Source organism: Sapajus apella, unplaced genomic scaffold (assembly GCF_009761245.1).
Source record: "Sapajus apella isolate SASKATOON/1434 unplaced genomic scaffold, GSC_monkey_1.0 scaffold87, whole genome shotgun sequence".
NCBI lineage: Eukaryota > Metazoa > Chordata > Mammalia > Primates > Cebidae > Sapajus > Sapajus apella.
Window position 1 is genome coordinate 2,972,870 of NW_022437027.1, and position 13,873 is coordinate 2,986,742.

Below are 13,873 nucleotides of genomic sequence, written 5' to 3' on the forward strand. Positions count from 1 at the left end.
TGCTACATACTTTTAAACAACCTGATCTCACAAGAACTCACTATCACAAGAACAGCAAGGGGGAGATCTGCCCGCATGATTCAATCCAGTCACCTCCCACCAGGCCCCTCCTCCAATACTGGGGATTACAATTCGACAGGAGATTTGGGCAGGGACACAAATCCAAACCATATCAGGGTGATAGGATGTAGTAAGAGCAGTGAATTCCCATTGTCACACTTCTTTTGCTATGAGTTCCTTGATCAGAAGCAATGTTGTGGAGGTCATATGGCAACGATGAAGGCATTCTGTAAGCCCACGGATGGTCGTGGTGGCAGAAACACTGCAAGCAGGTCAGGCAAATCCATATCCAGACTGTGTGTCTCTTCCATTAAGGACAAATAAATGCTCCATGATCAAAGGGGTACAATGTAATCAACATATCAGATGACTACCAGTTCTCTCCAAGGAATGATGTCATATTGAGGAATCAAAGTAGGTCTCAGCTGACAACACTTAGAAATAACAGTGGCAATAGCCAGATCAGCCTTGGTGAAGGGACATCCATAATATTTGGCCCCCACACAGCTTCTGTCCTTACAAGTATGGTAACTTTGTACATGAACCATTAAGCAAATACTGGGATGGCTACAGAAAGAGGCTGACATTTGCAGGATACGTCACCTCTCTACCTGATTGAGATGGACAAATTTTGCTGCAGGTGTCCTTTGGTGTCCATTGATGTAGAACACAACTATCTCATATGCTGTGTCCATTTCATGAAGTCCATTCAAATCCCTCTTCTCCAAACCTCCTTGCCACCAATTTTCTAATCATGTTCCTGCCAAGTCCTTTGTTACCTAATTAGTCATTTGCCATTGTCTATGAAGCTGCATAGATTTACATCCTTTGAGATCTACATCTCAGTCTAGACAAAGTGGCAATCAATGTATTGCTTGAAGTTTTGCCCACAAAGAGGATTTATTACTAGACTAATACTATAGCAGACCAGTTGATGCCATCATTTTGTCTAAGTTTTCCTGATTATAGGAAAACATCCCCACGAGGCCGTAAATGTGAATGCAGGGAAAGGAAGCAATGCAGCAGGAGCAGGTGTTATGAGTCGGAGCCGCCTGCCTGTGCAACTGACTTCAGGATCTGCTGAGTGTGATCCCTTATATGCTAACATTAAGCTGCCACTTAATGATAGATTGTTACTGTGCATGTTTACTCATACTGCTTGGTTCACACTGGTCAGCATAAATCCCAAGGACATCTGACATCCTACAGTACACAGCTCAATAGCAATCCAAGAGCTACTCTCACAAAGATAAGGTTTTGTTGTTTTTCAGAAAAGGGCATGGCTCTACTCTAAAACCCTAAAGAAGACTCTCCAGTTGAGGCCTGATATGGCATTTGTATTTGCCACAGACACTCCCGAGTTGAATCTGCTGGGTCAATACAGCCCAAGTGTCAAAGCAGTTTGCATTGCAGTCTGACTTGATGTAGAGCCTTCTTTTGCTCTAACAACACCTCAGATTGGCAGCCTTACACGTTACTTGGTAATGAATTACTGAAATGTTGTATACACAGCTTCCAACATCCAAAAAAAAAAAAAAAAAAGCCACCAGGCATCATGCCTAGCATTGTGAAAAGTGGCACAGGGAGCAGCAGCTTGTCTTCTATATTTGTGGGAATCTTGCAACATGCTCCAGACCACTGAACCTCAACTTCAGAGGTGGTATACTCTTGAATTTTCATAGGGTTTATTATCCACCTTCTGGCACCATTCCCATTCTATGTCAGATTTTCTTTCAATTTCTATCTAGTGTAGTATAGTATGTTTCTCTGCTTATCCAACTGAAACTGACTTTATTTTTATTCACAGGTGCTCAACACGTTTTCTCTCTAGCTTGGAATTATTTAACATTGGTTCTGCTGGACACAGTGGCTCACACCTGTAATCTCAGTGCTTTGGGAGGCTGAGGTGAATCACTTGAGCCCAGGAGTTCAATACCAACCTGGGCAACATAGCAATATCTTGTCTCTACAAAAAATAATTAGCCAGGCATGGTGGTACACACCTATAGTCCTAGCTGCTCAGGCAGCTGAGGCAGGAGGATCCCTTGAGCCCAAGGGTTTGAGGCTTCAGTGAGCTATGATCACACTACTGCACTCTAGCCTAGCAAGACCCTGTCTTTAAGGGGAAAAAAATTGGCTCAACAAACATTTACTAAATGCCTACTATATGCCAGGTATGGGGAGGCACTATGACAAAGAGAAACTGGTTCCCATGTTTGAAGGAGAATGTCAATTGTAACACAGTCTGATGGGGACTATAGCAGAGATAAGAATGTGTTACAGATACATGCAGATATGCAGGGGGAGTATTTATCTTTTTTTTTTTTTTTTTAAATAATTTAAGATGAGGTTTCACCATGATGGCCAGGCTGGTCTTGAACTCCTGACCTCAGGTGATCCACCCACCTTGGCCTCCCAAAGTGCTAGGATTACAGGCATGAGCCACTGCGCACTGCCCAAGGGGAGAATTTAGTCCAGATGGGAGAGCCATCAGGAGAGGCTACCAGGAGGTAGTGATCCCTAGGCTGAATTCTGAAGGATAAGGAGGACTCAGTGAAGAAAGCCAGGAAGGGAATGAAAGACAGAGTTTTACAACCAGGGGAGCAGCATTTGCAAAGCCTGGATGTGAACAAAGAAGAGCCCCTATAATGATGTACATTTAGCCTTCTTTTCCTTTCAAAGTTTTCCTTCTGGTTCCTACTCATTCTCAACCCCAATTTTGTCTTCACTTCTTCCCAGATTATGACCCAAAAGAGTGCCATAAACGCTATGAAGACAATTTAGGTTCACCACATTTTTGGTAAATGCCTTTTGAAAGACGACTTTTTGCTTGTGAACACAGTACTAAGGGTCCTAGTTACTAAATAACTCAGCCTAAGTTTTGACATTTCTTGCTTAAACAACTTATTAATCAATTTCTCCATTTATTCCTATTATTTCTAATTTTGCACATAATTACTTACCAGCTTTTGATAACTATTAGGAGACAGGCTAGAGACACACTGTCTTCCATTCCATTAAAATTTTTCTGGTTCCATTAAGAAGCGCAGGTAGGTTCGCAGCCGCCGCCGCCGCGCCGCGGCGCTCTCCAACGCTAGCGCCGCCTCTCGCTAGCCGAGCTCCAGCCGAAGGAGAAGGGGGGTAAGAAAGGAGGTCTCTATACCATGGTTCGTACAAAGCCGGCTGCCCGCAAATATACCGGTGGTAAAGCACCCAGGAAGCAACTGGCTACAAAAGCCGCTCGCAAGAGTGCGCCCTGTACTGGAGGGGTGAAGAAACCTCATCGTTGCAGGCCTGGTACTGTGGCACTCCGTGAAATTAGACGTTATCAGAAGTCCACTGAACTTCTGATTCGCAAACTTCCCTTCCAGCGTCTGGTGCGAGAAATTGCTCAGGACTGTAGCAATTTCTGCGCTTCCAGAGCGCAGCTATCGGTGCTTTGCAGAAGGCAAGTGAGGCCTATCTGGTTGGCCTTTTTGAAGACACCAACCTTTGTGCTATCCATGCCAAACGTGTAACAATTATGCCAAAAGACATCCAGCTAGCACGCCGCATACGTGGAGAGCATGCTTAAGAATCCACTATGATGGGAAACATTTCATTCTCAGAAAATAAATAAATAAATAAATAAATGAAGTCTCTTCTTCCTGTTACGGGTAGTTCTGAATGTTAGATAATTTTTTTTTCCATGGGGTCAAAAGGCACCTAAGTAAAAGATTGCTAGTGGAAAAATAGGGGACAGAAATCAGGTATTGACAGTTTTTCCATTTTCATTTGTGTGTGAATTGTTAATATAAATGCGGAGACGTAAAGCATTAATGCAAGTTAAAATGTTTCAGTGAACAAGTTTCAGCGGTTCAACTTTATAATAATTACAAATAAACCTGTTAAATTTTTCTGGACAATGTCAGCATTTGGATTTTTTTAAAACAAGTAAATTTCTTATTGACAGCAACTAAATGGTGTTTGTAGCGTTTTTATCATAGATTCCATCCATTCACTATACTTTTCTAACTGAGTTGTCCTACATGCAAGTACATGTTTTTAATGTTGTCTGTCTTCTGTGCTGTTCCTGTAAGTTTGCTATTAAAATACATTAAACTATTAAAAAAAAAAAGAAAAAGAAAAAAGAAGCGCAGGTAATAGGCATTTCCTATTGTTACTATGCACGTCCTAAGACCTAAGCCCCAAAGAAGGAGAATTTGAAAGAAATTGACTACAGGGGGAAAAGATCCATAAAAAGTTTCATTAAAATTGGGAAAAAGTCCTCCTAACTGGTATACTGTTTTACAGATTTCCCAAGAGTCATTGTGAAATGACTCCACTATAAGAAAGGCTAATAAGCTGTTCCAGTGTTCAATTAAGTTAAATGTGTTCCTGCCATATATCCTGTCTTAGGAAGAGTACTTGGGGATATGTGAAGTGGGATAAGAAGTTTAAAGAAAATCCAAAATACAATCTCTGCTCTAAAGCAAATTCCTAAGTAATAAAGACTTGAGAGGAATACACAGAAATTGCTTGTTTATTTTTTTAAAGAGAATGAGCTTGAACATATGATTAAATATTATAAAACAATATCCTATTAAGTTAAAAAGAACTTAGTTATAATATTGCAGTTGGCTTAATTCTATATACAAGTTATTTAAATTAGCACATATTCACTGGCTACATCATCAAAATGTTATAAGCAATATAGAGGGGTAAGTTACGCATATTTATTTTTAGTAATGAGAGCATAATTATTTTTCTACTGAAAATATTTTTTAAAACCGTTATAGAAAACTAGAAAAATACAGTGAAAAATATGCATATATACATCACTACACACAAATCAAATAATCTATAGCAATCTCAATGGCTATCAAGCTAAAATAATACATATCTGAAATGCAAAAATAGCAGGAAAACCATAAGCTTCTCCCGACAACGATGATACATTCATAAGAAAATGCTTGAGTACTGACCATGGGAGTTTCTGTCAGTTGTCTGACTTGCTATCCGTGTGACAATATCTATAGATACACTTTTATGCATTCTTGCAAAATTACAAACCTTGTACAGGAATCAGGTATCTTGGAAGTAGAGTCCCAAGTAAACGCTAATAAAACACTGATTTTCATTTGTGGAAACAAATTTTAGTGGACTTTAGCAATTTACTTATTAGTAAGTAATAACATTACTAGTAAGTAATTACTTGTGAGTAATGCTCATTGGTCCAAAAATGAAAATTCGCAGAACTGTGCACTGTTTACTAAAGGAAACTAAAAAATAATAATAATTTTTGGATCTGCTCATGCCCCATCTGAAGGCAATGAATACATACATTAATAGCTCCTGTGTTCCCTGATTATGGCTACCTTCTCCACTGAAGTATACACATACAATTCCTACCCACTTGTTTTATATTAAGTACTACTTCTTATAGGTATTATAAGAACACAGGCAGGAAGAGGATACCAATTTTCTGGTTGATACAGATCCTGTCTCTGAATTCAGAGGCAAAAGATGAATGAATTATGTAGTATCTCCTGTTTTTGTTTTTCAGGTTTCATGTGTCAAACAAAGCTTGGGTGTTCTTATTTTTTTTCTTTAAAAATGTGTGCGTTTGTGTGTGTGTGTGTTTTAAGACAGTCTTGCTCTGTCATCCCGGCTGGATTACAGTGGTGTAGTCTTAGCTCACTGCAGCTTCCAACTCCTGGGCTCAAGTGATCCTCTCACCTCAGCCTCCCAGGCAGCTAGGACTACAGGCATGCACCCCCACACATGGCTGATTTTTTAAGGAGATGGGGTCTTGCTAGGCCACCCAGGCTGGTTTCAAACTCCTGGCCTCAAGAGATCCTCCCACCTCCACCTGCCAAAGTGTTGGGATTACAAGCGTGAGCCATCACAGCCAGCTGAGTGTTTTTTAATAAACTGTCTTCTTTCAGTAATTTTAGTTTTATCTAGATAATGTCTATAATGTTATTTTCAACTTTGTTGTGAGTTTTCATCTTTTCCTATGTTTTCAAAAGTATTTTAGTGAGAAGACACTTAGAAGAGGAGGGCTCATGGTTTCTTTCATGTAACACTTTGCTAATATGTGCATTTCTTAGCCTCACAAGTTGAATATGTAAGAGTCATATCTACAAATAGCTATCAAATAGTGTTTGCCACACATATACACATATTAATGTATGAATACTTTTAATAAATTAATGGATGCATTTTAATTTATCTCCAGCCAAGCCCCGAATCAGCTGGTGAATATGAATTGAGATACCCAAAAAACTATCCCAGGAAATTCTGATATGAATTGAGATATCCAAAAAACTCTCCCAGGAAGTTCTGATCCCATCCCTAACACTGACACTAAGAATCACTATCTTCTTTTAGTTAGTTGACAAAAGTGGCTCACAGAATTCCTGGAAGGTGTACCCCTTCCTCTCACTCAACATTCCCTGCCTCACAAAGCAAATGGCCAAAGAGACTTGTCCCACAAGGAGACAATGAGAGTGGATTATCCACCTCCCATCAGGATTACTCTTGTCATGCCTATATCCTGGTTTATGTCAGTCGCCACACACGCTAACTGAAACCTGGCTGTCTTGAGGATATTACCTTCCCCCAAACCTGTCAAAAGATGGCTGTGTTTGATCCTAAACCCCAGGCAGGCATCCCTCTATTTCTGTTGTCATCCAGGTTATTCTTCCTCCTTGCCTACCTCAGATCCCCAGCATATCCCCTGCCACTCCTCCTTACTGTAATCATTTACAGTCCTTGTGTCCCCAGCATTATTCCTGTCATTTTGGGGGGGCAATTTTAATAAACAAATAGATGATCCATTTGAAACCAGGGGTTTCCAAGTTCTCACCTTCTTACCTCTAGTTATCTTTAATAATATCTCAACCACTAATTCCCCCTAGTCTTGTCATTATCTAAACTTCCCCCAAATCTCAATTCCAAGCTTTTCATATTCTGACCACTACTTTTTATCTTTCCAGCTAATTCTTTCTGACATCTACGCTCTTAATAGCTCTTTGACCTCAATGGGACTTCCAAGCAACTAAGCCTGTTACCCAGCACTACCCATCTCCTCCATCATCCATTTTCTGCTCTTGTAGCTTAAATGAGTCACTCCCTTGTAAACATTCTAAATTCCCTTGCTCTTCCTCTTTCCCCTGTACCCACCTGTGGTTAAATCCAACTTTCTACCAAGCACTGAAGATAGCTAGAGGAAAGAAGCACAGTTATGCTTATTAGTTTCACTTTAAGTTCATGACTCACAGCCCAACATGGGCCCTCACAATCTACCACATACTACTAGTAAATTCAACATCTTACTCTCTTAGGAGACTATTTTGCAAAACCTCTAACCCTCTTACCCCTTTCTAGCTGATAATTCTGCTGCTTCTTTCACAGAGAAAAGAACAATCAGAAGGTAACTTCTGCATTCATCTACCACAAAGTTCTCCTATTTGGACAGCTCTTGTTCTAGGTGTCTATGTGGCCTTAGCTCTCTGCTCAACTCTCACCTTCCTAAAGAGCCTTCCCTGGTCACTGTCAAAAAACAGTATTTTCCATCTCCTTTCCCAGCTTTATTTTTCTTCATAACATTGATCATACTTATACAGAATTATACATCACACTTACAAATTATATAGAAGATTTTTTTGCCTCTCCCCAGTCTTCTAAATTCTCACTTTAGAGTATAAGCTTTGTGGAAGTGAGGATTTTATTTTGTGCCTAGAACAGTATCTGGCAAGCATTAAATACTTATAAACACTTACTGAATGAGTGACAAAATATCCAAAGACAAAAGATTTTTGTCTTTTGCAAAGAAGAAATATTATACTTTTAATGGTAAAATTGCAGTATTTAGTTGCCCTTAGAGTACTACAGTTTCTCTCTCTCTTTTTTTTTGAGTTAGAGTCTTGCTCTCACCACTGGAGTGCAGTGGTACAATCTCCGCTCACTGCAACCTCTGCCTCCCAGGTTCAAGTGATTCTCCTGCTTCAGACTCCCAAATAGCTGGGACTACAGGCATGCACCACCATGCCCAGCTTAGTTTCTCTTAAGGTTCAGTAAGATTCTCTCTTGCTGGAGGCAGCATGGTATAGGGACAAGCACGATCCTGTAGGTAGCGGGTGAGGTGGGAGGAGGTTGTGGTTAGGGAGAACATTTGGATTTTTACTATTAGCACTGTCACTAATTAGTAAGTAATGTCATTTAGGGTGAGTCATTTAACTGCTTATTTCCATCAGGGAATGTGATGAGATCCATGAAAGCATAAACCAGTAAAAAGAACTCACTAGACATAGCCAAGTATTTTTTCTTTTTTTTTTTTTTTTTTTTGAGACAGGGCCTCACTCTATTGGCCAGACTGGAATGCAGTGGTGTGGTCACAGCTCACTCCAGCCTCGACCTCCCTGGCTCAGGAGATCCTCCCACCTAAGCCTCCTGAGTACCTGAGACTACAGGTGCACATGACCCCTAATTTCTTTGTATTTTTGTAGAGACATGGTTTCCCTCATGTTGCCCAGGCTGGTCTCAAACTCCTGGGCTCAAGCCATCCGCCCACTTTGGCCCCTCAAAGTGCTAGGATTACAGGCATGAGCCACCACGCCTGGCCAAGTCTTTTCCTTCCAAAGGTTGGATGGGGACTCTCACAGTGTACAGAATAAAATTCTGTCCCATAATCTAAAGGATCCTTAACAGTTTTTTATAGTAAATAAGTTGTTAGTGAAAGAGAGATTTCTTGATCAGAAGAAAATCACATCAAAATTGAAGGTGGCAATCTTAAAGTCACTTAAATAAATGGGATAGTCACATATGTCACAAAATTTTCTAGCTATCAGTGTTCAGGCAAAAACATCTAATGTAAATGAGAAAGACAATTTAAGATTATACGTATTAAGAATATTTTTGAAAGTAGCACCATTTGTTTTAGAATACAAACAGAATAAGTACTTGGTAATGTCCACAGACTAATGAAAATGTATTGATTCATATATATTACTTCTTTTTTTTTTTTTTTTTTGAGACAGTCTCACTCTGTCGCCCAGTGCAATGGTGTGATCTCGGCTCACTGCAACCTCAACCTCCGAGTTGAAGTGATTCTCCTGCTTCAGCCTCCCAAGTAGCTGGGATTATAGGTGCCTGCCACCACACCTGGCTAATTTTGGTATTTTTTAACAGAGATGAGGTTTCACCATGTTGGCCAGGCTGGTCATAAACTCCTGACCTCAAATGATCTGCCCACCTTGGCCTACCAAAGTGCTGGGATTATAGGCGTGAGCCACTGCGCCTGGTCTGATTCATATATATTACTAACTGAAATGCAGTATCACTGCATTTCCCCAATTAGTAAATTCAATACATCCTGTACGTAAAAAAAAAAAAAAACAAACAATCCCACCAATCCCCACAAAAACCCCCAAAAACTCACCAAACCATACTGTCAAGCGAAATATTTTTAATTAGTAGGCTGATCATAAATAAATCCACATAAAAGATTTAACAGAATTATGAAGAGTTTTGTGTTCCTTTGTGGACTCAATTCATAATATGCATTAGTCAATCTCATTCTCTAACTGTGACAAAAAGAGTTGTCATCCAACAATGCAGCACAGTTTAAGCAATTCATATTCTATAGTTACATTTTTACATTTTCTTTACAAATGTAACATTTATGTACATTATATATAGATTTTTTTCTATAGTTCATGTACTGAAACTCTATTGTTTTTACAGGGAAAATGTTGAATTCATTTAATGAATAAGAATCATTCCTTGTTAAAAAGTAATTCATATAAACAAGTAACACGGTACCACTGCCTTTTGGCATCTCTTGCCAGAGTTCAAGTTCAGAAATGTTATATTAATTATAAGAAAAAAGAATTGATCTAGTTTTACATGACGTATCATTCCACATAGCTACATAAATTTGCCAGCTTGCAATGAACAGAGGACTGTACTGCCATACTACTGGAAATGTGTAGAAACCAATTCAAAATATACTTGGTGAAACAGCATCATCGTAACCATTAATTTGGGTTGAAAAAAATCTGTCAGGTTCTTTCTTCCCCTTGACTTTTTAATAAAGCCTCAGACAGAGTGCTGTGCGTTGTATCTTGTATTAACAAATTCCTTCATTTCAAATTTCCTACACGCTTCTTTGACAGATTATGCTTTATCTAGGTTATAGATCTTTTTCTTATTCAATTTTATTCTACTTCACTTACAAATCTGCTGCTGAACATGAAGCAAAAATTCATAGTAAGAAAATGCAGCTTCTGTCCGGTCTTCAATCAAATGCTGAAAAAATTCTGTTTTGGCAGGACTCTCATCTCTGGAAGAAAGAAAAGGGCATTTGTCTAAAAATATATTTAAAAGCCTTGACTTCACCACTTTGCAATCTATCTAATAAAATTCCACTTGTATTCTATAAATTTATACAAATAAAATAAAAGCACGTATTTCTAAAAAGAGTAACTATATATTTTAAAAATTACTGGGCTGAGTGTAGTAGCTCACACCTGTAATCTCAGCACTTTAAGAGGCTAATGTGGGAGGACTGCTTGAGCTCAGGAGTTCAAGACCAGCCTGGGCAAAATAGCAAGATCCCCAATCTCCATAAAACACTTTAAAAATTGGCTGGGCACGGTGGCTCATGCTTGTAATCCCAGCACTCTGGGAGGCTGAGGGTGGATCACCTGAGGTCAAGAGTCCACGACCAGCCTCGTCAACATGGTGAAATCCCGTCTCTACTAAAAATATAAAAATTAGCTGAGCATGGTGGCAGGTGCCTGTAATCCCAGCTACTTGGGAGGCTGAGGCCGGAGAATTGCTTGAACCCAGGAGGTGGAGATTGCAGTGAGCCAAGATCGTGCCACTGCATTACAGTCTGGGTGACAAGAGTGAAACTCCATCTCAAAAATAAAATAAAATAAAATAAAAATTAGCCAGGGGTGGAGGCCAGTGCCTGCAGTCCCAACTACTTGGGAGTCTGAGTTGGGGGGATTACTTGAGCATGGGAGGTCCAGGCTGCAGTGAACTGTGACAGTACCCCTGAACTCTAGCCTGGGTGACAGAGTAAGACACGATCTCAAATTAAATAAATAAATATTAAAAATTACTAATACATGGGGATGTCAGAAAATGAAATACAGGGGATACAAATCAAGTAACAACATTCTACCATCAGAATATATTTTGATACCATTTAAAGTTTGTTTTGAAGACAAGCAATTCCACAACTGTATGAGAAAGACAACTTCATAATTAAGTTGCAAAATTACTCACTTTACTATGTGAAGGACTGGACTTAATGGTCTGCTATCTCTAAGCCAAGTTATGAAGGATCTGGCTCTTTCTGATGAAAGTGTATCTAGCTCTGGAAGATGTGTCTGGTAAAAGAAATACAATTAGAAAACTATTTCCTTTCTTATAGACTTTAGCAGTATTAGAACAAAATCACCATTCCTACTATCAACCCCAATTGCCAGAACTCTATTTCTTAGCCTCAACAGCGGCAACTACACAAATGAAATTTAAACTGCTGAAAAATCTGTTTATGATTTTCTGGATAAGTCAATAAAATATGTGCACTCACAAGCATATCACTGACATTTTACCTGAATATTGTATTTTTCTTGAGAAGTAAATAAAACATAAACAACAATTAGCATGTCAGCATTGTGTAGTGCCTTTATGTTTCTTCTAGAGGAAATGTTCAAATGAAGGGGGATACCATTAAGTTCCAAATTCCCTTAGCAATTATATACTATATCCTTTTCTAAAGATAACCATTCTGGGAGAATTTCATGTTTCCTTTAATTTAAAGGCAAAGAATTTTAAAGAACAGTGTGGATATATATTTTAAAACTATATGCAGCCAGGTGCGGTGGCTCACGCCTGTAATCCCAGCACTTTGGGAGGCTGAAGCAGACAGATCACTTGAGGTTGGGAGTTCAAGACCAGCCTGACCAACATGGTAAAACTATCTCTACTAAAAATACAAAAATTAGCTGGGCATGGTGGCATGTGCCTGTAATCCCAGCTACTCAGGAGGCTGAGGCAGGAGAATTGCTTGAACCCGGGAGGCAGAGGTTGCAGTGAGCCAAGATGCTGCCACTGCACTCTAGCCCGGGTGACAGAGCAAGACTCTGTCTCGGAAAAAAAAAAAAAAAAAGAAACCCTATATGCAAAGCTATTTTAAAAAGACCTAACAATCTACTATTTTTATATACATATACACATAAAAAGTTAAGATTTATCTTTGTTTTTCAAAGCCAACTGTAAATTAAACAGTAAATTAAAAGTTAAAAAAATCCTCAAATATGAATTTATATAGACAAGTTTGGATTAATTATATTTGTAATTCATGTCAATATTTTCAAAACCATTTCCATTTTGATGTGAATTTTTTCAGATGTTTTTTAAATTATTACTAAGTATACAAACACATTTTTGAAAATATAAATGGGAATCATATCATACTATTCCCTTCAGACTGTATTTTTCTTCTCTCTCTCTCTTTTTTTTTAAGAGATGGGGTCTTGCTAGGTTGCCCAGACTGGAGTGCAATGGCTGTACATAGGTGCAGTCATAGTGCATTACAGCTTTAAATTTCTGGGCTCAAGCAATCCTCCTGCCTCAGCCTCCTAGCCTCCCAAGTAGCTGGGACCACAAGTGCATAGCACAGTGCCCCAGACTGTATTATTTTTAATAAATTCACGGCTATTATTTAATACTATAAGCACGTGTGTACATATACCTACTTCTACGAATACATCTGTGGGATATATTCTTTGCAGAATAATTTACTGTGTGAAAAAGAACATGATTTTAACAGACATTGTCAAACGGCCCTCCAAAAAGGTTATATAAGTACTACATACTCCAGTCAACAGTGCTTGACAGTGTCCACTGCCACATACTGTCTACATAATTGCCTATATCAAATTTAAAAAGTTTTGACAATCTGGTAAATGAAAGAAATGCTACATTACTGCTTTTTTCCTAATTATGAGTGAGGCTAAATATTGTTTCATTTGACCTCTACTTTATTTTTCCTTTATGAATTGCCTGTTAAAATCTTTTACCGAGTTTTCTTTAGAGGAGGTAGAAAGTAAGGAAGGTATTCTTAAAGATTTGTAAGATAATTTTTTATAGAGCAGTTAGTCCTTTTTCAGTCCTATGAGTTACAGATAATCTTAAGATTTTGTTTGTATTTTGGCTTTATTTTTTTTTACCAAATAGAAATGTTTTATATTTATGCTTTTGATCTTTTGAATCACTGACTTACAAAGGCCTTACTCATTTTAATATTATAAAAAAATAATAAAAATTCACAAATATTTCTTCTAGTGATCTACATAGTTTCCTTTTTTAAGTTTACATATATGATCCATTTGAAAGTTATTTTGATATAAGGAATAAGTTAAATATCCAGCCTTGTTTTTTCCTTAATGACTAATCAGTGGACCCAAGATTATTTTTCTAATGTTCCATTTCCCCACAATAATTTGAAATACAATCTTTATCGCACTGTGTTCTTCATTAATTAGATCTATTTCTGAACTCTATTCTGTTCCACTGATCTGTTTACTATGCCAGTATCAAGGTACTTAAATAATTACAGCTTAAGAATGAGGTTTAGCCGGGCGTGGTGGCTCAAGCCTGTAATCCCAGCACTTTGGGAGGCCGAGGCGGGTGGATCACGAGGTCATGAGATCGAGACCATCCTGGTCAACATGGTGAAACCCCGTCTCTACTAAAAATACAAAAAATTAGCTGGGCATGGTGGCGCGTGCCTGTAATCCCAGCGACTCAG

The 13,873-nt window shown here is 38.6% G+C and overlaps 1 protein-coding gene, 1 long non-coding RNA gene and 1 pseudogene across 9 annotated transcripts in view; 1 reads left to right on the top strand and 2 right to left on the bottom strand.

Moving 5' to 3' along the window:
• Nucleotides 1-135: 135 nt before the first annotated feature.
• SEC24B (SEC24 homolog B, COPII coat complex component) overlaps nucleotides 136-13,873 on the bottom strand; it is a 115,377-nt gene continuing 101,639 nt past the window's right edge. For 2 of the 7 annotated variants that reach the window (XM_032254793.1, XM_032254790.1), the window contains 3 exons: nucleotides 11,341-11,444; nucleotides 10,281-10,387; nucleotides 137-362 (listed from right to left, as the gene is read on the bottom strand). In XM_032254793.1, the coding sequence (XP_032110684.1) occupies nucleotides 334-362; nucleotides 10,281-10,387; nucleotides 11,341-11,444 (240 nt within the window). In that variant the 3' untranslated portion in view covers nucleotides 137-333. Of the gene's footprint in view, nucleotides 363-6,368; nucleotides 8,171-9,491; nucleotides 10,388-11,340; nucleotides 11,445-13,873 lie in introns of those variants that run through there. The other 5 variants (XM_032254787.1, XM_032254789.1, XM_032254788.1 and 2 more) reach the window with 5 other exon arrangements.
• On the top strand, nucleotides 3,210-3,667 carry LOC116534424 (annotated as a pseudogene). Its single transcript, XR_004261708.1, has one exon. The product of XR_004261708.1 is annotated as a histone H3.3-like (transcript).
• LOC116534425 lies at nucleotides 4,565-6,357 on the bottom strand. The gene is made up of 2 exons (XR_004261709.1): nucleotides 5,906-6,357; nucleotides 4,565-5,778 (listed from the first exon to the last, which is right to left on the bottom strand). It is a non-coding gene; the product is annotated as an uncharacterized LOC116534425 (long non-coding RNA).